The sequence below is a fragment of the Amblyomma americanum genome, chromosome 8 (genome assembly GCF_052857255.1).
Source record: "Amblyomma americanum isolate KBUSLIRL-KWMA chromosome 8, ASM5285725v1, whole genome shotgun sequence".
NCBI lineage: Eukaryota > Metazoa > Arthropoda > Arachnida > Ixodida > Ixodidae > Amblyomma > Amblyomma americanum.
In genome coordinates, this window is record NC_135504.1 from 110,940,172 (window position 1) to 110,963,864 (window position 23,693).

Genomic DNA, 23,693 nt, shown 5'->3' on the forward strand with positions numbered 1-23,693 from the left:
TGCCTCCTTGTTCTTGTCCTGCGTCTGTTTCGCTGGTTCCACCATTGGTATCTTCCAAACGATGACATCACGACAGATGTCCTATGACGTCACGGACACTGTCACAAAACATATCCTGTGCGCGTTGATTGGCCAAACTGGCGACTTTAAAAGATAGCTTCGACCATTATTTGTCTGATATGTCTAAAACCCCGCTCGAATTTTTTTCCTTCAGCATACACAGAGCGAATATCTACTGCCGTACGTCCAGTGACGTTATACACGCAAGATTTCCCGTGGAAATCTTCCCGGATGGTGTCACAAAATGGAAAATATTAAAATTTGGCAGAAAGGACCATAAAAATGCGCAGTACATACCGTGAGAGTTTCTGTAAAATCTAGAGGTTTTAGAAAAAGCGCCGGAGTTGCCCTTTAAGCACAACTGTTGAGTTATCCAAATTTTTACCACATATGGGGGTTCATAATTTGACATAGACTCATGTAGTTTTTGACCACTGTTCTTTATTTTCCACGCATACTCGTTCGGCGGCGACTAGCCCTCCTCTTCGCGCCGCGGTTGCTGTGACTCTCCCCGGGGGCCCGTTTCGCTGTAACCATCGCGACGGCTACCCTCGGAAGTGGCATCCACGGTATACCCTTACTACCGCGACGCCCAGCCTACGCAGTTCATGGGCGCTTAAAACTGCGATTTAAAAAAATAAACTTCCAATTTTTTACATTATATGTGGCTCAGCAAAATCTAGAATAAAGCTACAGACTTCACTACAGCCTGACACTTGAGCTGGCTGTCCATATCGGAAATTATTGGCAGGTCAATGGATTTATCGGCTAACGGTCCAGGGAATTAATCGGTTCCAGAGAGACTGTCGGCACAGCTACGGGTTATATGGGGCAACTATAATCTAAATCAATCTGTTCTACAGACAAAGGACAGAGTAAAGTATCTCGGTATCACATTTACAGCGAAGTTGGATTGGACCGCACACGTCGACGCGATAACTGCCAGGGCTTCCTGCGTTCTCAACCTTTTTAAAAGAAACTTTAAACATACGTCTCCACGCCTAAAAGAAACATTGTACTTTACGAATGTCAGGCCAATTCTCGAATATGGATGCGTATGTTGGGACCCGTTCACAAATATTTTAAAGGACAAGCTAGAACGAGTTCAGAAGCGGGCAGCAAGGTTCGTAACTGGGAATTACAACTTTAAGGTTAGAGGTTCTGAACTTCGGGAAGCTCTTGGTTGGAAGTTATTATCCCACCGAAGAAAAGTTTTTAGAATAAAGTTTTTGTACGACATTTACAATAATAAAACAGGAATTAATAAAAGCCTCTATTTAAGGCAACCTCACTACGTTTCGAGTAGAAGGGACAATACCATGAAAATTAGAGGGTATAACTGCCGGATCAATACATTTAAATATTCATTTTTTCCCAACACAATAAGTGACTGGAATCTGCTGCCTAATGAAGTGTTTGAGAGCGAGAATTTCCAGGCAGCAATTGACCTTGCAATATTCTGATTATGCTGCTGTCAGTGTTGGTTCTGTGTCTCGGGTGCAATCAGAATGCTTTTATCTTTTTGGAAGTTCTTATCATTTTTCTGTAACTTTTATTTCTGTTTTGTTCTCTTGTGCTGTATTGAATTTTACTGTTAATGTACTTACCCCCCCCCTACAATAATGCCTCTCAAGGCGCTGTAGGTACCTTGAATAAATAAATGAGAGCGCTTGCTTGCAGTGCTCAACAGTCTTTCGAGCAAAAACCTTCGCTGGGCATGTGTTTTGTTCCTTCTCTCCAATTTCTGGCCTTTAAAATAAATCTCTCTCTCTCTCAAATCACATTAGCTAATACCTCGTCTTTTAGTGGCCGTTCCGGTTCGATTCTCGTGCAGGCATACTTAAGAGCATATCTCGTCATGGTATGGTGATGAAATATCATTTCTGCTTGACAAAATTGATCAGTCGTTTATCAATATCAAATTGTCTTCCGCTCTTTGTTACTGTCCTCATGTTGCCATAGTTACCTATTTCGATGTGCTTGTTTATCAGGGTGGGTCGATATTTGCATCTTGGCCGTCTTATTTGATTAATTAATTGTTATTCATGCGAATGCATTAGATGACTATGCACATAGTTTCGTGTCAGCAAGACTTTCTGCGCACGATTACGTGGTTCTGGGAAGATAAATGTGCAAGATTTTAGTGGTGTTACATAGTGTGCGATGCGATCTCGCTGTGGGAATAATTTGTCCGATGTGCTGTAATTCGCTAATCAACTGCACTTAGACGACACAATAGTCATGGACGTCGAAATAGCACCTGGACGTGAAAAGTAAAATTAAGCAAAAAAATAAAAACCAGCAAATATCACAAATAAATGAAAGCAAAATAAATGAATAGTGAATTAAAAATAACGAAAGAAATGACAAATAAAATTTAAATTAAAATAAAATGAAAACTAAAATAAAAACAGATCGCGTACTGGCATCTTGGAAGAAACCCGCGTTCTAGAAAGTACCATGCTTTCGCATTCCTCCACGTAAGCAGACTTAAATGGCGTGGTAATTTTTCAGTTCCTGATTGATTGATTGATTGATTGATTGATTGATTGATTGATTGACTGATTGGTTGATTGATTGATTGATTGATTGATTGATTGATTGATTGATTGATTGATTTTGCTCTTTCGTAGGGCCCACTGTAGACAACGACAGCCGCCTCCGTGACCGGAACTACGGAACTGGTAAGTGGATCCGCCGGGCCAGGATGATCAGCGAAAAGTTCCCAGGCAGGCGATGCCTTTTCAGGTCCTTTGGATTACGTCGTCAGCTTCGCCACTAGGCGTTAAGCACGCACGCAGGAGGTCGCAAAGGACGCAGCAGCACGGCGCTTTACGCCTTGGTGCATCCCATACGCTTCGGGTGGCACGTTTCTCGCATTGATGAAATGGAACTGCTCTAGAGGTCGCAGTCATTGTAAGCAGGAAGTGACCGGCCGACCAGCTGAAATGCCCCGAGAACAACTGTTCTGGTGATGGTAGTACGTACCTTACTGAGTGCGGTTCGTGATCAGAGCTCAGGCATCGAGGGCTGTGGCTCGTTATACGTGTGTCATTCCCTCCTCGTGAGCCGATGACCTGAGCATCCCATCTGCTGTTCTTGAGGCTGGGGCTGCCTGCCTGGAAGACACGCAACGTTCAAACGAGGAGCGCACGCAACTCAAATACTGCTCGCGCTATGAGAACGCTGGATTAAAAGCGCAGATCAAACAGAACGCAGCCGCAGATGCGCTGCCTACGGGCACGACGTTCCGTTTGAAAAGAGACGATGGCGGGCGGCGCGTAACTCGAATTTTCATTTTCCTTTTTTAATGCGAAAACATTATATGGCTCATTATATAGCAACGAAACCCGGCGGCGCTGGCCGAGCAAAGTGGTACCAAAGCTTTATGACGTCACCATGGTCTCGCATGCCATGCCGTCAGCAGCAGACCATAATATAGTAATGGGTGATCATAGGCAGTGAAGCAGACATTAGACGATACAGTAGCCGCTAGCGTTAGGTTTCTAATTTAAAGGGCGTTACTAATTAATGGTGAGGGTTATTAATGACTATGGCAAAGATAAAAGCTTTTATGGTAAAGGACATTCGATCAAAGGTCCATAGGATGAAGCCCTTCTAGATAAATGCATTCAGCGTTAAGGTCTTCAGTGTAAACGGCTTCCGCGTAGAACCTTTTAGGTTGAAGGCCTTTAGGTCAAATGCCTTTAGGTAGGTATTTATGTTTAAGAACTTAGCGCAAAGGCCTTCTTGTCAAGGGAAGCTTTCGCATTCACAGCGCGTACGGACTGTAAGTGCCCACCGCAACTTTTTATTAATTGTGCAGGAGGGGAGGAGAGGGTCCTTATTTTTTAGAAATGTGGTCCCGAGACACCAGGCCGGGATTCAGCACTTCTTAAATTTCGTCTTTGAATAAGGTGGAAATGAATGCTCCATTCAGAGTACGCTGCACTGCATTTACTGTATTGTTACTTTTACTCCAATAGCCTCTCAGCCGCGTTTTACCTGTTTCCGCATTTTACCTGTTTCCATTCTCGGAAGTTCTCGGGTGCCTGGTTCCCTTGCGGTTCTTCTTGCTTCTCGGGGCTGGAGAGGGCGCTAGTCTCCTTCAACGTGAATGGTAGCGTGATTGGATTGCATTCCGCGAGAGCATTTTGAACACTTCTGACTCACGTGGCAATGTAACCGCATTTCGAAACATAAGTCCTAAAACTGTCAGTTCCTGCGCCATGCTTTTCTAACCCCCATGATGGCAATTTTCTTCATTGTGCCCACGAATCTCTCGTGATTATTTATTTGTCTGTTTATTTATTTACCCTCAGGGCCAGGGGCATTGCAGAGCGGAGTGGTTACAAAGTAAAACAAGGTGAATATAAATACAGTAAAACGTTATACAAACAAGTTTCTCCTAATTATGCAGTGTTAGCTGCCGAGTTGCAAAAGAGTTGGCCATCATCGATTGGCACAATTCTCCATGATGACGTCGATGGAACGTGAGCCAGTCAGCCCGTTTTCGACGGGTTGGTAAGCACGCCCTGTCCGGGCTATTACTGGTTGAAAAACTGCATAAAACTAAAGAAAGGATGTTGCGGCATCTGCTGTCGGAGCTTGGAGCAGCTGAGCTGCGGCCAGCAGAAATAAAAGTGAGAGGAAGGGGGAAATAAAGGAGGGAGCAATAGAAAGAAAGGGCAGGGGTGGACGTTTCACTGCTCACAATCTACAGATAGATAAATTGTGCGGCTCCCGCGCGCGTCTCTCGATAGTTCTCTCCCTGCGGGCCAGGAGCACACTTCCACCGGGAGTGGGCGAGCGTGGCACACGTAATGCGAAGGGGCACACACGCACTGCCTCGTACCCGTGTGAACAAAACCACATCTGCCCGCGGGGGCGCACGCGGAGCACACACATACATACCAACAGCCTCCACACGTGATACACAAATAAATTATCAATGCAATACGTTTATGACAAGAGCGCCATCTATCCTTCAGTGCAGGTACCATACGACGATTTTCGTAGCTCAACACAGATGGCGCGCCCATCGGTTCCTTCATAAAGCTTTTTTTTTTCGTACGCGTTTGGATGTGCGCTGGTTTGAATACGTCCTTCGCAAGCGGAACATTTGGAAGCTGTTGAGACAATCGAACGAATAAGGATACTTGCACCTGAACTGAACAGGAACGGAATGCACTGTACAGGTGCGAACACAAGTGCAGCGCATAGGGAGGGCTTTGCAAAGTCATTCATTCATGGTCTGTGTAAGTCAATATCACTGGTGGGGTTATGGTCCCTAGTGCGGTCAAGCACGGTGGCGGTCGTGGCGGAAATAATCCGATGAGGCTGCATAGTATGCACTCTGGCGCCGATTTTGCTAGAGCTGGTGTTTATGCAGTTAGTTCAGGAAGTTTTTCTTGCGTCCTGGCCTCAACAAATTGGCCCCCTTTACCCGTCCACTTGCGTCTGTTGTAACTTGTGACATGTGATCAGTTCAGTGGGACACCTTCATTGTTTACAGACTACTTCACGGCCTGCCGACGGGTTCAGGAAAGGTATACTACACCAATTCTGTGTAAGAATAAAAACGGGAACATTAGCTATAGCGTTGAACAAAATAAGGAGGAACAAATTTACCGGAGCACATGAAACGTGCACTTCCCGTGTGTGTGAGCCATCCTTTAGTGGCATAAGAATTCACTTCATAGGTAAGAACATGAAAGCAACTGATGGAAGTGTTGTTGCTTGTTTTCGGTCACTAAGAAAGGCAGCTTTTCGTGTAAGGGATATTTCCACTGAGAGAAAAATTTTCGAATGTTCGCTATCAGACATTTATTGATGGCTGTAGGTCTCTGCGCAAGTTATGACGGAAGCTATGTATGCGGGCACCGTCTTTAAAATAAAATGAAGTGAAAGTCCAATACTTGGCGCTCTTAAATTAAGACTCATGCGGTATACAGAGCCTGATGATAAAGTGTTTGCGTAAATATGTGGCACTGAGCGAACATCATTCATTCTTTGCCAATGCGAACTGCACGCTGTTGCGAACGAACGGACTGCACAGCTATTAAGCTTTTCTTTTTCGTTTCATGTTCACTGCTCAAAATGTGTTCTACCATATGTGTCTTCTCATAATTCGGTTGAAAGATATGAATGCAACTGCACGACGTCGTGAACGGTTGCGTCTAGTTCGCACGTTCATTGATTGATTGATTGATTGATTGATTGATTGATTGATTGATTGATTGATTGATTGATAATGTTTTCATATTTAGTCCCAACACGCCGACCAGACTTTATCGGTGTCTGTCGCTTCGTGTACTGGCAGTCCGAACAGATTTGTGCCCCATGTGAACACTCAACTTGAGTCAGGCTGCTTTTTATGATGTCACGTCCTTACTGCACTCCCACTTCACACCTCCATCGCAGTGAATCCAGGGTGGAAGCGACGAGCTCACGGCGGTGGCTTCCAGACCGGTGTGGGTGGCTGGCGAGCCGTTATAACGACACACTTGTGGAAACCGTAGCCTAACGCTCGCATAGCTCCTTCTCACCGCAAGTAAGAAACGCGCGACGGGCAAACTAACGGAATGCGCACGTCATTTACTGAATTTTCTGGCAAGGGCTACTAGTTTAGCCGTCGGTGAAACTTCAAAGAAAATTGAGGGCTGCTCTGGGAGTTGTTTCTTCCGACTAAAATGCAATAGATGAGCATTTTGTGATGTTCGGCTGCCAGAACGCTTTTGACTGCTGAGAAGTTTCTAGTTAAAGGGACCACGAAAAGAGCACGAGCGGTCAGTATTATATCACTCGTCCCCGCAGCGAAAAAATTTGTAAAGCCTCAGTAACAATAAAGATATCGGCGATTAAAAATGAGTCTCCTCCTATATCCCCCTCAACTTATACACGGCTACGTGCCAGAAAACAACTAGAGAAAACAGGTCTAGACTGCACCTGTTTTCTTGCAAATGAAAAACGTACTCATTATCATTCAATTACACTTGACTTATCATCCAAAGCTGTTTCCGCAGCGAAAATGTGCTGCAGCATCCTTTAGTAAACGCATTCAGAGAAGAAAAAGCTGCAGCGCCAGACTGCACTTGTTGTTTGCGCACCCTATAAAATCGCGATGTCTATAGTTTTTTTTTCATGTTTTTAAAAGCGATCCTTTTATCTAGTCACGAAATGGTAGCCGCCATCACAAGCTTCGTGAAAACAGCTCTCGACGCTTCCAAAGTGGCGACCGCAAAACATGTGCGCGGGGCCGCAACGGGCTATAACGTCCGGCTCGACCGCTCGGTTTCAGCGGCAAGAGCATGTCTCGCTAATCGTCTTTTGTCCTTAGTCGCCGCCCTCTGGCGCGTTACCCCTTCAGGCAGAATGCGCGCGCTGCCGCTGACACGGCACGCGAGAGGCCCTTACTTCCGGTGTGACTGCGTGCCGCGTGTGAATCACACCGCTCGCTACCGTACGCTTGGGCCGCGAGCGTGTCTCCCCCGGCACGTATCGCGCGGGCTATTATTAGGCGCGGCGTTCCTTACGGGAAAACATAACCCGCTCCGTACTTACGCGCTGTTTACAGACCGAGCCGCGCCAAAGGAGGATTACGAACGGGCCATCACGCGCCGCAGGTAGCGCTGGCGTTTGCAGCCGGTCATCAGGAACAAGTTTTCTTGTTCCGCGAAACCCAGGAACCTGGCCAATGGGTGGTTTGGATTCAGATCCTGAGTTGTGACTGGACCGAGACGTATACCATGTTCCCTCGCGGATTCGGACAGCTGTTCCAGGTCGCCGACTGCAATATGACATTAGGTATCGTAGCGTAGTGCGCCGGCTCTGGTAGGGTGAAAAAAATAGTAACAAAAGCTCCTAGACCATCCTCGGTGGATAGCTTGAATGCTTTAGCAGCCAAACGTTCGTGATACCCGAGGTCAGCACACTGTGTTCGTTACATCTGAGGACAGCACGAAGAAACTTCGTTATATCAGAGGTTAACACATTAAAGTTCCTTATATCCGAGATTGCTACGCATCCACGCGTGTCGGCGGTCTCCATTTCCGCTTCCACGTACCCTCCTAATGCTGACGCAGTAACAATGTTTATTATCAACAACTCCGAAAAATGACAATTGCTTGTGACGGAAATAAAGCCGCAGTAGCCGCCTCACTCTCCGCGGATACCTCAATCACGCTGCTGGGGAGAGGGTCGCCTCCTATTCACCGTCACATGAGGGGGGGGGGGGGGGGGGCTGCATCCCCATCGACCTCCTGCAGGTTTGCATGGTGGTTCGAGTTCAGGAGAGATCAGAGATGAGAGATCAGGAGATGCCAACACTCTAACCACAGCTCTTGGAGGTCTTCAGAAAAAGCAGCCTAGCTCGGTCACGTCTCGGAGGTGGCGGACGATTCAGAGAGCAGAGAGAGCGTTAGGGGCGTTGTTTCACTGAGCTCGATTGCCCTGCATGAAGTGGGGGAATTGTTCTGTGCATCAGACTTTGTGCCATTTTATTGGTATATAGACTCAGAATGAAACGCCGTGGGTAACTGTCAGGGGAACTTCCTATGCAAAAAAATAAAACACATATTTAACAAAGAGTAGCAACAAACACAGATACGTTTTCTGACTGTAGCAACATGAAGAATGCTAATACAGCGTTCCTAAGTGGTACAGAAAAATAAACGCGGAAAGGCAGGTGATGTTCGCTTCCTTCAAGAAGACAGGAACCCGTCACAGCACAGTGCAGGACATTGTCTACCCGAGTGGAAACCAGACATGCAGAAGGGAGGCTGCCCGCCTTCTTTTAACGTTTCTGCAGAACACGGATCCTGTTTTTAAATGGTGACAGCAGGAACGGACTATGGCCTACTGTGATTGAATGTGTGCGTAGATGGTGTCTTCCGGAGTGGACTACTTTATACTGTGAGCGAATGTGTGTATGGAGTGCGGCGCTACAATGGCGTATGTTCTACTGTGACTGAATCGTTACTTTGAAATTGCGAACTAGAGATAAATATAAGTATTGCACATAGTACAGAATATCGTAACGTATACCTTCTTTGCCCAAAGTAACCGAGAAACAATGTTTGTTTCTCAGCCGTGTAGCGGGGATCTTACCACAACCATTAACCCCTAAATCTGTGTAAGGTAAAGAAAGCTGTCGTCCTCACCTCTAGAGACCTTTCGATCTTCAGGGTTGTCGTAAGGGCTTCATTATACGGCTGAGAAGCAACCGTCTTTACTGGGTTACGTTTTCTCAGCGAAAAGTGTACAGCCCAATGGTTCTTTTCTCCTGAGCCGTCCAGTTGGGCTCTCTGGCAACCCTGGAAGTCCTACGCGTCGGAAAATATATGTGAAGAGTCTTTCTCAGCTTCGAGAGATTTTGAACCCTTACGATGCAAAAGGAACCGCACTGCGTGGTGCGGAAGCAAGCCCGTTGGGATGTATATTTATGACAACGACAGCATGTGTGGTACTTCAGGAACTCTGCTGCCGCAACCGCTTCTGTGCGCATGTCGTGTTCACGGTCTCAGACGAGCCCCGCCTGCGTCTCGGTCGGCTTGTCGAGAGCGGCGATGGCCGCTTCCTGGAAAGCCACGCGTCGTCCGTCTGCCGCGCTGTCGTCGCGGTGATGGCTATGGAAGGAGAAACGAAGATAATGACTGGAAAGCACGGGTCAGCAAGGGAGCCAGTCTGCATTACAAGCTTCAGGAGTCGTACCGCGTTGTCGTCGCAAGAACCGACGCCGGCGTTTTTTTTTTTTTTTTGCGCGCACACTTTCTCGGTCCACGGACGAGGAAAGTTGCATTGCGGATGGGGATGTCACGCGCGCGTCGCTGTGAAGCTTAGGTTGCATAAGGCGCGTGCGGACGGAGCTTCACTCGGGCCGTGATCGCGCTTCCCGAACGCCCGTGCGTTTGTGTAACTGCAGCTGTTGCTTCAGTATCCGCGCGAAAGCGTACGGTGGGCAACTGGCGCCAACTCGGCAGGCTCTGTTTGCACGCTTATATTCTCTTCGACATCAAAGAACGACTTCGAGCGAATGAATGAAGCAGTCAATCAATCAATAAATCAATCGGTCAGTCGTTCAATACACAAATAAATAAATCCGTCAATCAATAAATCAGTCAGTCGATCGTTTGATGGATCAGTTATTCGTTCAATCATCCAAATAATGCATTCATCAATCAATCTTTATCGGTACATCTGCACCATATTCTCGCCTGCTGGCATCAGCATGGCTTGTGGGGAAATATTACCCCTTGAACATGCGAGCACACAGCCAGGCCGGCGACGCTTGGCAAGGGGCGGCCGTAGTGCTCATAAGAAACTGCGCTAGATGCTTGACGTTACTTTCTTGATCGAGTTTACTAGTATATTCATCCGCCACCCAAGAGATGTCAACCATATTTTCGCTTGTTTCTTCCACCAGACGCCGCAAGTGGCTCCCATCGATCGTTCACAGTCTGTAAAACAAAGGAAAAGGGCATACGTTAAATTTCTTCCATCTAGACAAATCACGATTCAGCAGTAACATTGTGTACCCGGGTTCGAACCCAGCCGTGGCGGCCGCGTTTCGCTGGAGCCGAAGCGCAAAAGGCGCCCGTGTGCTGTGCGATGTCAGTGCACGTTAAAGATTCCCAGGTGGTCGAAATTATTCCGGAGCCCTCCACTACGGCACCTCTTTCTTCCTTTGTTCTCTTAGTCTCTCCTTTATATTTCCCTTACGGCGCGGTTCAGGTGTCCACCGACATATGTGAGAATTACTGTGCCATTTCCCACCCTCAAGAACCAATTTTTATTTTTCAACCCTGTGCTAAAGATGGAAAGCGATCGCACCGCGCTTATCCGCAATGCAAATGCATTGCAAACATATTACGAATCACCAAAAGCCTTTCTTGAAGTGCTTTAGTTGAGGAGTTATGACTTCGACAGACTATAAATTTCCAAGCACAACTGACAGGGTCCTTGTAAGATTCATTGTCAAAAACGGCTTCTCAAAACTCACCTCCAGATGGCGGTAGACAAGGGGATCTCAAGAATCACAGAATATGATAACAGTCTTCGGTGGTGCACACGAACTCAGAATAACGTCCTGGTTTAGCGACCGGTCCAGCCAGCGTAAGCCGTTAAGACGAAGACTATGCCCCACATGCGCTGGTGTCGGGAAGAAGATGCATTCATTCATTGATTTCAATGAATGTGAAAATACATGCCTTGTTCCCTGCATATTTGCAGCATTTACGGTATTGTATCTAAATGGTTTTTGTGCTGTGCGATGTCAGTGCACGTTAAAGATCCCCAGGTGGTCGAAACTATTCCGGAGCCCTCCACTACGGCACCTCTCTCTTCCTTTCTTCTTTCACTCCCTCCTTTATCCCTTCCCTTACAGCGCGGTTCAGGTGTCCAACGATATATGAGACAGATACTGCGCCATTTTTCCTTTCCCCCAAAACCAATTATAATTATAATATTTTCATCTGTGTTGGTTCTATCGCTGTTCTTTAAGGCACGATCGATGTCAACCCGCTGAAATTTTGTGCACGTTTTCAAGTCGCACTTTCATCCCAGCGTCTTCTCTTTGTAAGGCTTGTATCACGTTTGCGTGTAGCCTTCGACTACCTGTCCTGCAAACGTGGCACTCGTCCAACGTGCTGCATAAGCGCTACATTGAGCGCTTATAGTTACGGAGCACACTCTCGCGAAGAGCCAGCGTTAATATTCATGACACACCCGCGGCGCAAGACTGCAATTTCCGTGTTCTGGCCTTCCCGCCAGAGACGTTATAGCATGGCGCTGGAACGTTAGAGTGATCTTTTTTCCTTCCAGACACCGACAGTGCAACAGTTCTAGCCTCAGTGCAAAGCGAACAAAAATAGCAATAAATTAGAAACAATTCATGTACATGCGAAACTGACATGTAAGCTCATATTTGAACAGCGCAATAGAACAGCGGGACACAACGAAGAATGGACACCACAAGCGCTGACTCGCAACTAGATTTTTATTCACGGCAAAGGTCTCTGAAATACTAGGAACAACAAACACAAACGAGAGGGAAAACAAAAGAAAACATAAAGGCTAATCACCATGCCCACAACGGCCTTTGGCGTGAGCTTTGCCGTGAATCAAAATCTAGTTGCGAGTCAGCGCTAGTGGTGCCCATTCTTCGTTGTGTCCCGCTGTTTTATTGCGCTGTTCAAATATGAACCAGTACCAACTCGCCCAGTTCGCAGCCTTAATACATGTAAGCTCGTCGAAACTTGAGCTCCTTGGTTCGTATTTGCGAGTGGTAACCAATGGGAACCTTCGTTCCCACTGATTGCACATATGTCGTTTCACATCGCGGCAGTGTAGCATGCATCAATAGTTGTTTCCAATAAATTTCTTTGAAGTTAGCTCTGTGTGTGTCCGTATCGTTTACCGTCCCTTGTCTTCCGATGCACTACAACTCGGAAACATGTAAGCCTTTGGACCATGGACATCCCGCCATGAGCGCCGGGCCTGTACTTCATAAGAATAGAGGCTGCGAATGATGACGGCGGCAGCTAAAGACTTATGTAGCAGCTTACGAAAGTGTTAACAGAGGACAGCTACGTCGCTCGATTGTCCCTTAGTTAGTTACCGAAGTGTTGGCACGGCGGAGAATTTGACAGCAGCACTTGAGTGTTCCGCCTGTAGCTTATAGCAACGACCCCAGCATCAGCTTCCGAGATGTGTGGTTTTAGCACACGACACGGTTCCGCAGTGGAGGGCTAGCTCTTGTCTGCGGAGTTCCTCGGATCTCCTTTCTACATAGCGCGTGCTCCTTGCTTGCTTTGTGTCGGCTTCCCAGGAAGTGTACCAAGCCCGGAGGCAACCAGGGAGCAAAGTTCCTTGAAAAACAGCCAAAGTGCCGTTGATTCCAGGACGGCAGAGTATACATCATGTTAGAGTGCCTGAGGAACGGATTTAAACTGTATTATCCGGTTGTATTACAGCATTGCCAGAGCAGTCTGAGCTGAAGAAGCTGTCTTCGAGACTGGAACATTTTGCCATCCGGCATTGTATGTATAAAATGAAATGATGCTTTTTAAATGCACTAAATTAAGTTATTCATGTGCATGGTTAAGATCTGTAGCTCCCCCCCCCCCCACATCCCCCTTGCTGTAATTAGCCCTACGGAGCAATGCAGGTAACAAATAAATACATAAAACGTTACAAGTATAGCGCGGTGGCAACCTGGCAGTCGTCAGAGTTCGATGCGAAGGAGGAGGTGTTTATCAGCTAGCCATCTACGGTGACATGAAAATGACTGCTCATTTAAAGCTACAGCCGAAGCAAGTCCGTTCTGTGTTCCCGGGGCTTTGTGTCGGTAACTTTTGCCACCCTCGAAGTTCGTCTTGTAATAGCACTGGTCTCTGTTTCTACCCACAGCCGTAACTCGCAGCTTGTAAATCTAACGGCTTTCTCGTACTTGAGTCTTTCTTACTTCTCTATTGCGGTTCTTTCTCCCTCTCTCTCTCTGCCGCCGATGGAGATTCCCACTGCGAAAAAGTCATCGCACTGTCTAACCGCACCATGCCCGCGATGCGTCACCGCGGCGGTGAAAAGCGCGCGGCTGGGTCCCGTGCGATTGGTGCACATCGCTTCGCCTCCTCCAATCTCTTGCGAGTCGCAAAACTCCCCGCGGGTCAAGGGGGTTTCGACGGGGGGCAATGTCACGTGCCGGCGGGATCTACGGGCTTGTGTACCCGAGCCCTCGACGGTCGGGAATGCGTCTCCGAGCAATGCATGCGGGCGGCCGCTCCGTGACGGCCTCTCGTCACGAGCGCTGTTGTTTTTCACCCGGGCACCGCACACAGCCGTATCGCTGTCTGCTACACGGCGTCAACGACAGAGCAGCAAGGTCACGCGCACGCTCGTCTTCGCCGAAGAAGGGGCTTCAGGCAGACGCGAGAGCGCGAAGTGTCGCCTTCATGCCTGCTCGTGTCACGAACGCAAGCATTCAAGGCCGCTCGGACGGCCATGAGCGCGAGCATATTATGCATGTGCTCGACACGCCCGCGGAGTTACTACTCCTGGCCACGTTGCTGGATGTTGTGAAGGATGAGTTGTCCGCTCTACGTACGAAGCAGGGGAGGAGGGGTCGAAGGTTTTTGCATGTCTTTCTAGGCAGGTTTTCCAAACTGGAGAGGCGAAAAAAATTTGGGCGAGCCGCTTAGTATGGTGCCAACACTGGCAGCACCGGAAGTGACAGAGGCCTCTTGACGCCTTGCAGAGTGCAGCTTCAGCACAGTATGTATGCGCGCGCAAAGGCATTGTGTACATTGAATGGGCGGCTTTCCTGCAACGCCTCGCGTTGCCAACCGCCACGATGGCTCCACACCCAGCGTCCCTTAGGCTGTTGCCATTTCTTACCAAGGCGGCTTAACGTCGACTGTCGCCGAGCATAACGGCTAGCATTTTTTCTTCTTCTTCCCACCCTTCGGCTCAATACAAGGGGATTATGATTTTAATTGAACGTGGGGTCACAGGAGGCCCAGGCTGCATGGATGTGCCTATTCCGAGAATCCTGACACGTGCACGAAAGGCGAGGTGTGGGAGTGGCTACTTTGTGCACAAGGATAAACGTTAGGACCGATTAGCTTGCACTCACTAGTCTCGTCGTGGTCATCGGACCTCCACCGGAAAGCGAAAAGGAAAAGAGAGCATCCAGTCAAAGCTAGTGACTCCCACAACCTGCAGCAGCTGATGAGTTCGCGCTCGCAAGCACCGTCGCTTTGGAGGTCCAACGAAATGCACTAAAGGGGCCCTGAAACACCTTATGAACGCTATTTATACTCGTTAAATCACTGCAGTGTTTCCATGAACAACTGAGCCAAATAATGCACTTCTTCACGCATAAGGGAACCTAGAATCGTGCTCGAAAGTTCGCGAGTCCTGTCCGGCCATAATACGAAACTCTCGCTCCCCTCCGTGTAGCGCGTCAGCGTGTGTAAAAGTGGCTTTTGGTTAGGCTCTCTGAGATGTTACGTAGCTACCGTGGCCGCGGCCAGTCAGCCGCGTCGCGCCAGCGGGCCAGGAGGCTCCGCCCCTTGAGGAATTTTTGTGCCCGTCGGTAGCCGATGGTGGGGCCGAGTGGGTGGGGCCGGCGCAGAAAGCCGACCTCTCAGCGTGATAAAAGTTACGAGAGGAGCGGCACATCTAAGGCGCAGCGCGAAGACTCTGGAACAAAAAAATTTACTACGCGTAATTAAGCTTTTACGAAACGTGTTTATGAAATTATTTTCGGGAGGATATTCGTGGAGTGGCACCCTGTTAACACGGCAACCGTAATGAAGAGTTGCCACGCCCTTTAAGCTTGATGCATAAAATGAAATTAATACGGTAAAATTCACAGGCTCTGACCAGTGGTGGATTGCAGTGTCCCCGTTCTGATGACCGACGCCTGCTTTCTTTGCCGATATGGCGGCCCGGAGAGAGCAACACCGGTGTGAACCTTTCTGCATCGGGGGCGGAGACACCCGACAGCTTATGATTCCCAGGCTGCCTGTAATGCACAGAGCGCTTCACCAACGCTGCAGGAAAGGCCGTGCGTCAAGCATGACTCCCGATGAGCACAGCTTAGGTGAAAGCACAGGACATGCAGACACTGAGCATGGCCTGTGCGGCTGGCGACCAAGATAGCGGACCGTAACGCAGATGCGGTGTCTCCTTCATAATGCAGTGTCTCCTTCATAGTCTTCATAATGTGCAACGCAGGTTTGAATTGCATAGCGAGTATGTTAGAAAAGTCCTTTTTTTCCGTTTTCACACACTTCCACGAAGGAGAACGGCAACTATTCCTCTACCACCCTGGGCACTAGTAATTGGGGTGAGAATGCACAAGTCACTGCTTGTGATGCATATTCCTTGGAGCTTGCCTAGCCTGTTGCCGCCGTATTTCTTGTGTAGTATATATGCCCCTGAAGAAATGATAGTGGGATGCGCAATGCGGGCCAGTGCAGAGAAGGTCAATGCAGAACATCCTGTTTAGACTTTCTTTTTTTTCCTGTCATCTTTGCGGCAAGAAAGGCAATCCCTATACGATGAATGCTAGTTGCGCTGTGTTTTGTACGAGCCATGGGTGTCCACGTTTAGGGCACAGAATTGTTTCATTTAACGTTTATCTAAAGTGTCGCTCCGGCGGAGTACTTTCCGGAGGAATAAAACAAGACTACTCCAACCAGCACCCACACGCCAAACAGAAAACAGTAAGAAATGAGTAAACTGTCCTCCAGCGCACACTCTTTTATAAAAGCGTGTGTACTAGGGGGCACTCGCTTTCTTACTCCCCTATAGGCGTATTCGTGTTTGCAGTGTATATCAATGGCCCACCTCCCGAACCAAATCAAAGGGCGCGCTGTCGAAGGTCCTTCCTATACAAACCGAAGTGGACTCCAACGCCGTATTCACGGCACCGACTCCGCTTCTTGGAGCCACCGTGTCAAGCGCTCATTTCACAACAGGCCAGCAACAAAAAGATAGCGTCAGTCAGTCACTCCGTTCGCAGGCCCACCATGCATTGCGCTTCGCCAGCGATCTGTGGGAGGTAAAACGAGCGGGCGTGTAACAATCACCGGCTTCAACCAGCAGAGCGAGATTGTGTGTGGGGACTCAACCGACGCCGTGTATGAGGCAGCCCCCTACATTCCAACAGCCTTGCGATCAGCACCCACCCACGTTTAGGCCTCTCGACATCTGTGCCTAAGAATACGGTTTTTCTGGCGAGCGCCGATCTGTCCTTCGGGGACTCCGGGGCCTCCGCCCGTGTTGCGCTGAGTGACTGCGTATAAAGGTGTGGCGGCGCCAGCAGCCGACGGACGACGAAGAGGCTCGGCTTCTTCATTGAGCCGTGTTGAGCACAACTGACTGGCTCTCACCTGCAGGAGTCGAGGCCGTTCGGCGCCGACCGCATTCTTCTTTCCGCTTTTTTTTATTTTTGCTTTGTTCTCCAGCTGTTTCTTGTACGGCGCGCCTTTAGCCGTGTCACCGCCCACACCGTCCACGAGAGAAGTGCGGTGGGCGCATCAAACCAAAGATGCGCGTTGGTTGTGCGCAGAGAGCATCGGCTGTGCTCTTTTTTTTTTTGCATCCGTCCATTCACCGCATCTGTCGGCTTCGCGTGTGTCGTACACTAACCCTCGCTAAACCTCATCCTGCATTTAGGAAACAACGGTTGAAGGGAAACAGAATGCGAGAAAGAAATGGAGAAGAAAGAACAATTCTGAGCCCAATGGTGTGTGGGTTCCACGCACGACCCTTAAGACGCCTTCAACCTTATCCAGTCTTCAGCAGAAAAGAAAAATGAAGTTCTTGTATGAACGGATGCTGTATGCGTGGGCGTTAACTATACCAGGTTGCCCTGCTTTTTTTCTTGTTTTTGTTCTTGTTTTGGGGTGGCGCTCCGTGAACAGGAAGCAGTGTGGATGACCTGCAGTGTTTGGGTGGCATTGTTGGCCGCTGCGTCGAGTACGCAGCGTAGGAATTACAGGGCAGAACCCGGATTCGCTGACGCTATGGCGTCTCGGCCATGAAGGCACGTGCACTACGCGTCGCATGCGTTGGAGCACACAAGTTGGGCGAGGCGTCGTGAAAGCTGCAGCTGCGTGCTTGACTGTACGGGCACCCGTAGTTTCACGCGTGCGGTCCACGTCTGTGCACCCGAGAATTTGTTGTGCACTGTGTGCGTGAAAGTTACGGTACTGGTCTAGACTTTTCTGGTTCCGCCTAGGCCGCAAGGAGCGTTAAGGGTCCCGTTCAAGGGACAAACCGGCGCGGTAGGCGTTGGCATGTTGAGAAAATCGGGATTCGTCGAGAGGCTTGTGCCGTCACAACCACATGACGTAGCGCAGGGAATCAAAGACCCCACAACGCTCACAGCACAACAGTGATGACGTCACTACACAATTCATCGTTGGTCTGCAGGGTCATGACGTCATTCCACCACCAATACATAGTACCTCCGAAAGAAGAAAAGCAATTGCGCCGAAAAGGAAAATGGTATAGCCGAATCTCGAACCGCTGCCCATTGGATCGAGAGCCGGGTGCACTGCTCATCGAGCACAGAGGAACGTACATTAGACTTGGTTAAAGGCATGTCTTGCGTGGCTACTGGTAATTGGAAAAATATTAAAATATAAAATACAGAGCAGTGTTTGCGCCTACGAAGTGATGCGCAAAAAAAATTTTCAAGATTCAAGAAGTTTTATTGAGTGGAAAAAGACATTTGCGCACAGATATTTGGACCGGTAGCCAATGAGGCTAGTCAGCGGTCCAATACAAATAGTACCGTCTAGGTCAGCCGTTAGATACACACTGAAGAAAACCAACGTTGTAGCTTTGCTTCGGTTTCGAGAAAATGTCGCTGACACAGAAGTTTAAAATTCCCAGCTTGTTTTATTTCATTTGATTTCAAAGGATCCCAGGCCCCTGAAAGGGCCGATTAACGTTTTCGCGTCATACCCTCAAGGCGGAGCTTGAGTGTCTCCGCAATTTTTTCGCAGCCGGAAACGCACCGCTTCTGAAACGCACGTGGCAGTGACGCCGAACTTGCACTATCACGGGCGCTTCTAGCGGCCGCGATGGTGCAAGTTCGTTTCACGCGCGACGCGTTTTCGCGTGCGAACACGGCTCCTTGCCGGTCGGGCCATACGGTTTCAACATGCTTTGGAACAACCGGATTCCACGCCTGCTCCTTGTTTTGTTCAGTGTCGTTCTTCACCTTGCGATTCTAATCTGTGCTGTTCTTGGCACTGCTTCATATTGGCCGTCACGCGGGTGCCGTCCGCTGATGCCTTCCCCACTGCGTAAGCCTCGACAATCACCTTCAGGCTTCAAGCTTCGAAGCCAACTGAAAACATGTCAAAGGCCCACGACAAAAAATCCGTACGTGTAACGTTAATGGTATAAACAGTGCATGGCGGATGGGCGCGAGTTGATGATATTCAAGTTTAGTGGAAGGAATGGGACTTATGAAGGTACAGAAAGCGACATCCGCATTTTGGCGAGAGTGGCAAACGGCATTTCAAGATGAGAAATACGCAATCTAAGGCATGGGCAGAGAAAATCAGGTAGAGCAATTAGAATACTATCATATCCAGTGCTAGGCTCAAGCGTGGTGGGTGCATAGCACGAATGATTGTGACCATGTGGAAGGCCATTTCTATACTGTGATGGACTTAATTTTGACGTTGAATGTAATCCCACAAGGTGAACAAGCCTACAGACGGGCACAGAAAAAACAGTTCTCAAAGCCGTGTCGGTGATGGCCTGACATCTCTGGCTGAAAGAGTTCACGCACATTCCACGGCAGCGGATGTTTTCGCCAACGACGTCACCAGCCGCCCGCGCGCCCCCGGTGGCGTGACTAGCCCTAAACGCGCTGAAATGCTCGCTGGAAGCCGCCCCTCGCAGGGACCACCAACGAACGCCACCAAGTCTGCGGACTGTGAGTGTGCGAGCCCCTGTTTAGGGGGCTTCCTGCTTCCACGGGGCGTTGCTGACACGTCAGTCTCCCGCCTTGTTTCGGGCGCCTCGAGGCGTCACGGACGCCAAGGCCGGGTCCATTCGCAGCGGCGACCCTGAAGCGATTCTTCAGAAGCATCCATTGTCGGCGGAATTTGCGGGGGCACTGGTGTTTGCGGGCGCCGAATAACACTGCTCTGTGCGCGCGGGACAACTGAGCTCGGACGTCGGCGTAGTGACGAATGGCTCAGCACCGCGCGCTGTTGTTCGACGCGTGATCCAGGCTGCTGGTTGTTGTCCGACCCGACAGCAAGTACGGATGACGCTGCCATTGGAAGGTTGAATGGTCTCCTGGATTTTGCGCGAGCTGACAGTACGCAAGGAGGACACAACGTCAACACGAGCCAATCTGCCCATAACATTTATGAGCGCTAACTCTAGCGAGCTCGTGTCTTTTCATGGCGACATATTGGCCTCCTTGATTTACTCCGAGGAAACGGTGAATAGTACTGCAGAACGCACAAAGCGCCGAGGGGAAGATTATGATTTCTTGTGCTCAGCGGGCATGGTGATATCGGTTTGCCTTACAAAGACAGTCTATACACTGTCCATAGACTCTTTTCATTAAAGTGCACAGAATTTCACTAGACAAATGCTAAATTCTAGTCTATAGACAATATATATCCTATCACGCCCAACATTCTCGGACAAAAAATTTTAAAATCGGAAAAGTGTAAGATACTAATATTGAAGGTAATGGTCTATTCTTCTGATATGTAGCAAATTTTTTTCTTTTATAAGTGTTTCCATCCATCGCATTGACCAGTTAAGACTTCCAAAGAAAACTAATGGAGAATGCTTTTGCTTAAAAGAAAGCATTAATAGAAAAAGAAATGAAAGCCTGCGGTCAGGTGCTCTGCGGATGTATTGATTGTTGTAGTGAAATCTTGCATTGTATGAAAAAATGGCGTTCATAAACTATTTCCCGCTCAAGAGTGCTTCTGTGGAGAATTATACGAGACAGCCTATAGAGAATCTGTAGATTTATGGCCATACACTTTTAGTAGACTTCTGTCTATAAGCTATGAAATTACAAAATAAAACATCTATACGAAGTCAATAGTCTCTAAGAGGTCTATAGAAAGTCTGTAGACCGTTTTTTTTTTATAATGGATCTGTTCTAAACGTCAGTTTCCTGGCGCGATCTCAGTGGCGAACTGTTCTTCTAGAGGCTAACGTAACCCCAGTCTGCAGAACTAACTCTTAGTCCTGGCATATATTTTAAGAGTCTGTGTTGTTGTTTCCGCTACATGGCGTAATATGTGTTGCGTTAGATTAGATGCATCAAATTAAACAGTAATCGCAGCTAACTGCCAGTCGCAGTGCGACAGCATACGGATGCGGACTTGCCAGGCAAATCTTCTGGCGAAATTTCGAATAGCAGTGAAGCTTACTTTAGAAAAACTCGCCTTCAAATTGTTTATCTACTCACGTTTATTTCATGAACAGGCGTTTCAACAACTATGGCACTTGTAATATGAATGACGGAGTTCCCTTCACAGGTATTAAAGTGTAGCGTGTGAGCATACAGCATGAGTATCGGACGTCCTCTCCAAACAGTTTGTTCTAAAAGCGGTATCAGGAACACGATTTACTAATACCTCATCTGAAATCAAGAAGGCAGATGGACTTACGCTGGACGTCTGTCGCAGAGAAGGGGCAGCTCGCGGTGCGTTAAGGCAACGGATAGGTTTCCAAAGGAGAGGAAACTCACCTGGGGCGCTGCAGCCTGCCAGCATTAGGCTACAATATTTTGAAGGTTATTGGGATAAGGTGGTCTCGATTTGCGCAGTTAACAGGGCTAAATTGGGTGTCATTGGGTGAGATATTTGCATTTCATTCCTACATCACCGTTACCTGTGAGGCAGCGCAATTAATTATGATAATTAAAATATTAAGGACATCGTTTCGGGATGAAGCTGAGAAGCTCGTTACTATTTATAACGGCCGCCGTGGTGGCTCAGTTCTTATGGTGCTCTGCTGCTGACCAAAATGATGCGGGTTCGATCCTGGGCGCGGCGGCAGTATTTCGATGGAAGCGAAATGCTGTAGAGGCCCGTGTGCTGTGAGATGTCAGTTCTCGTCAAAGATCCCCGGGCGGTCGAAATTATCCGCAGCCTTCCGCTACGCCCTACCTCATAGCCTGAGACGCTTTGGGACGTTAAACACCCATAAAACTAAACTATTCACAACGCATAGCTTCTGCTCGATAAACGGCGTCGAGGCGTGTGCGCGTGACCGAAAACTCGTCTGTTGGCCTACTTGGCCATGAGAATGCTGTCATCCGTCTGGCCACGGTTGTCGTGAAAGATAGCACGGGCCCTTAGCAGGTGCTCCTGACATGTACCTTGTGCAGTCATGATACCCGAATGGACCTGTTTCGTGGCTGCTTGGGACAGAACACTGTGGTGTCGTGGAGGGGCAATATGCCCCAGTGACTTATCCGTACCTTTTCCCCTTTTGTGCTCTGTGGAAAACCAAACTGAAATTGAGTGGACAAATAACGTGATCATAGCCGTAGCGCAGTCTACATTGCCAACTTGAAGTAAGGCGCTAGAAGTACGCCAACAACTAAGACCGTTTTCAGGTGTTTACTGAAACTGCACATGCGCTGCTCAGGCTTTTCTGTTACGAGTCTGCGCGTACGTTGCTGGAGTTCAATCTGCTGGCTTAATTCTCTGGGCATTTCGTCTCTTAACTGACAGTGCTCGTTGGAAAAGAGGCATCTGCGCCTCGAGGTGGTCGTGAAACCAGCGGATAGAGAGGAGTGACCCCCCCCCCCCCCCCCCCATCCCCCATCCCCGCTATCCCTTGGGCAGGGGCGGTGTCTTCAGCCACCTGGATGAGCTTGATCGGTGTCCCTGGGTCGGGGCTGAGCATTAGAGCCTCCCAGTGATCAGAATCTGTAATGAAGTGACTCGCGGGTATATGACTGTGGGCAGTTCCAGATCATATGATTTAGATCGTCTTTGCTATCACAATTTTTGCATTTGAGTAGCGTCCTTGCGAATCGAAGCTACACAATTGGGGGTTTGGATAGGTGTTAGTTTGAAGTTTACGCCAAGCTTTGGCCTCTCGTTGGGAGAGCGTTTTATCTGCTGGAGGGAATCTGAGTCTTGCAAATCTGTATAGTGCTGCAGGATTTCTCTGCACGAAAACAACCTGTCCTTGCCGAGTATAGGGCGGGCGGCCTGAACGACCCAGCTCGGCGGGACAGTTCTCGAGCTAGGTTATGAGCCACCTCATTGTCATTGAGGGAGGCATGAGCAGGCGTCCGGATTAGGCGAATGCGCCGTGTGGGCTGAGAATTTTGCACAATCCGTGCTGCTTGTGCGGAGATTCTTCGTGCGCAAGTTCCGAGCCACGGGTTATACTGCTAGTTTACTCGAAAAACTCCGGAAAAAATGCCACTAATATTTAGTGACAGCAAGCATGCCTAATACCTCTTGCTGAAATGGTAGGTATTTATTACACACCCGCCGCGGTGGCTCAGTGGTTAGGGCGCTTGGGTACTGATCCGGAGTTCCCGGGTTTGAACCCGACCGCGGCGGCTGCGTTTCAATAAGGGAAAAACAGAAAGGCGCCCGCGTGCTGTGCGATGTCAGTGCACGTTAAAGACCCCCAGGTGGTCGAAATTTTTCTGGAGCCCTCCACTACGGCACCTCTTTCTTCCTTCCTGACTCCAAAAAAGCATGCAGGCACTACACTAATGGTAGGACCAGCAAGGGAGCGCTACGCATCATCCGCCAGGTGGGACCCCCGAACAAAGAAATTCAGCCCAAAATTTTCTGGGTGCCGGGGCACACCGGGGTGACTGGGAATCAGAGAGCCGACGAACTAGCTCGCGAGCTTACCAACCGAGCAGATACATCAAGTTACCCTGAGCCCACCACAACAATGGAACCATCGTACGCGGAAATCCTAAATCACTACAGAGGACAGAGGATAGCGTATCCTCCACCACACCAGCTATTAACGCAATATGAGGCAGTCGGTTGGCGTAGACTGCAAACATGAAGCTTTCATAACTTACACATACTTCACAAAATGTTTCCGAACCAGTACGCGGACACATTCAAGTGGTGTGGAGCCAC

The 23,693-nt window shown here is 48.7% G+C and overlaps 1 protein-coding gene across 5 annotated transcripts in view; it reads left to right on the plus strand.

Moving 5' to 3' along the window:
- sick (sickie) overlaps positions 1 to 23,693 on the plus strand; it is a 959,410-nt gene that overhangs the window by 594,789 nt on the left and 340,928 nt on the right. For all 5 annotated transcript variants that reach the window (XM_077635300.1, XM_077635298.1, XM_077635296.1 and 2 more), the window contains exon 7: positions 2,694 to 2,744. In XM_077635300.1, coding sequence (XP_077491426.1) covers positions 2,694 to 2,744 — 51 coding nt within the window. The remainder of the gene's footprint in view (positions 1 to 2,693; positions 2,745 to 23,693) is intronic.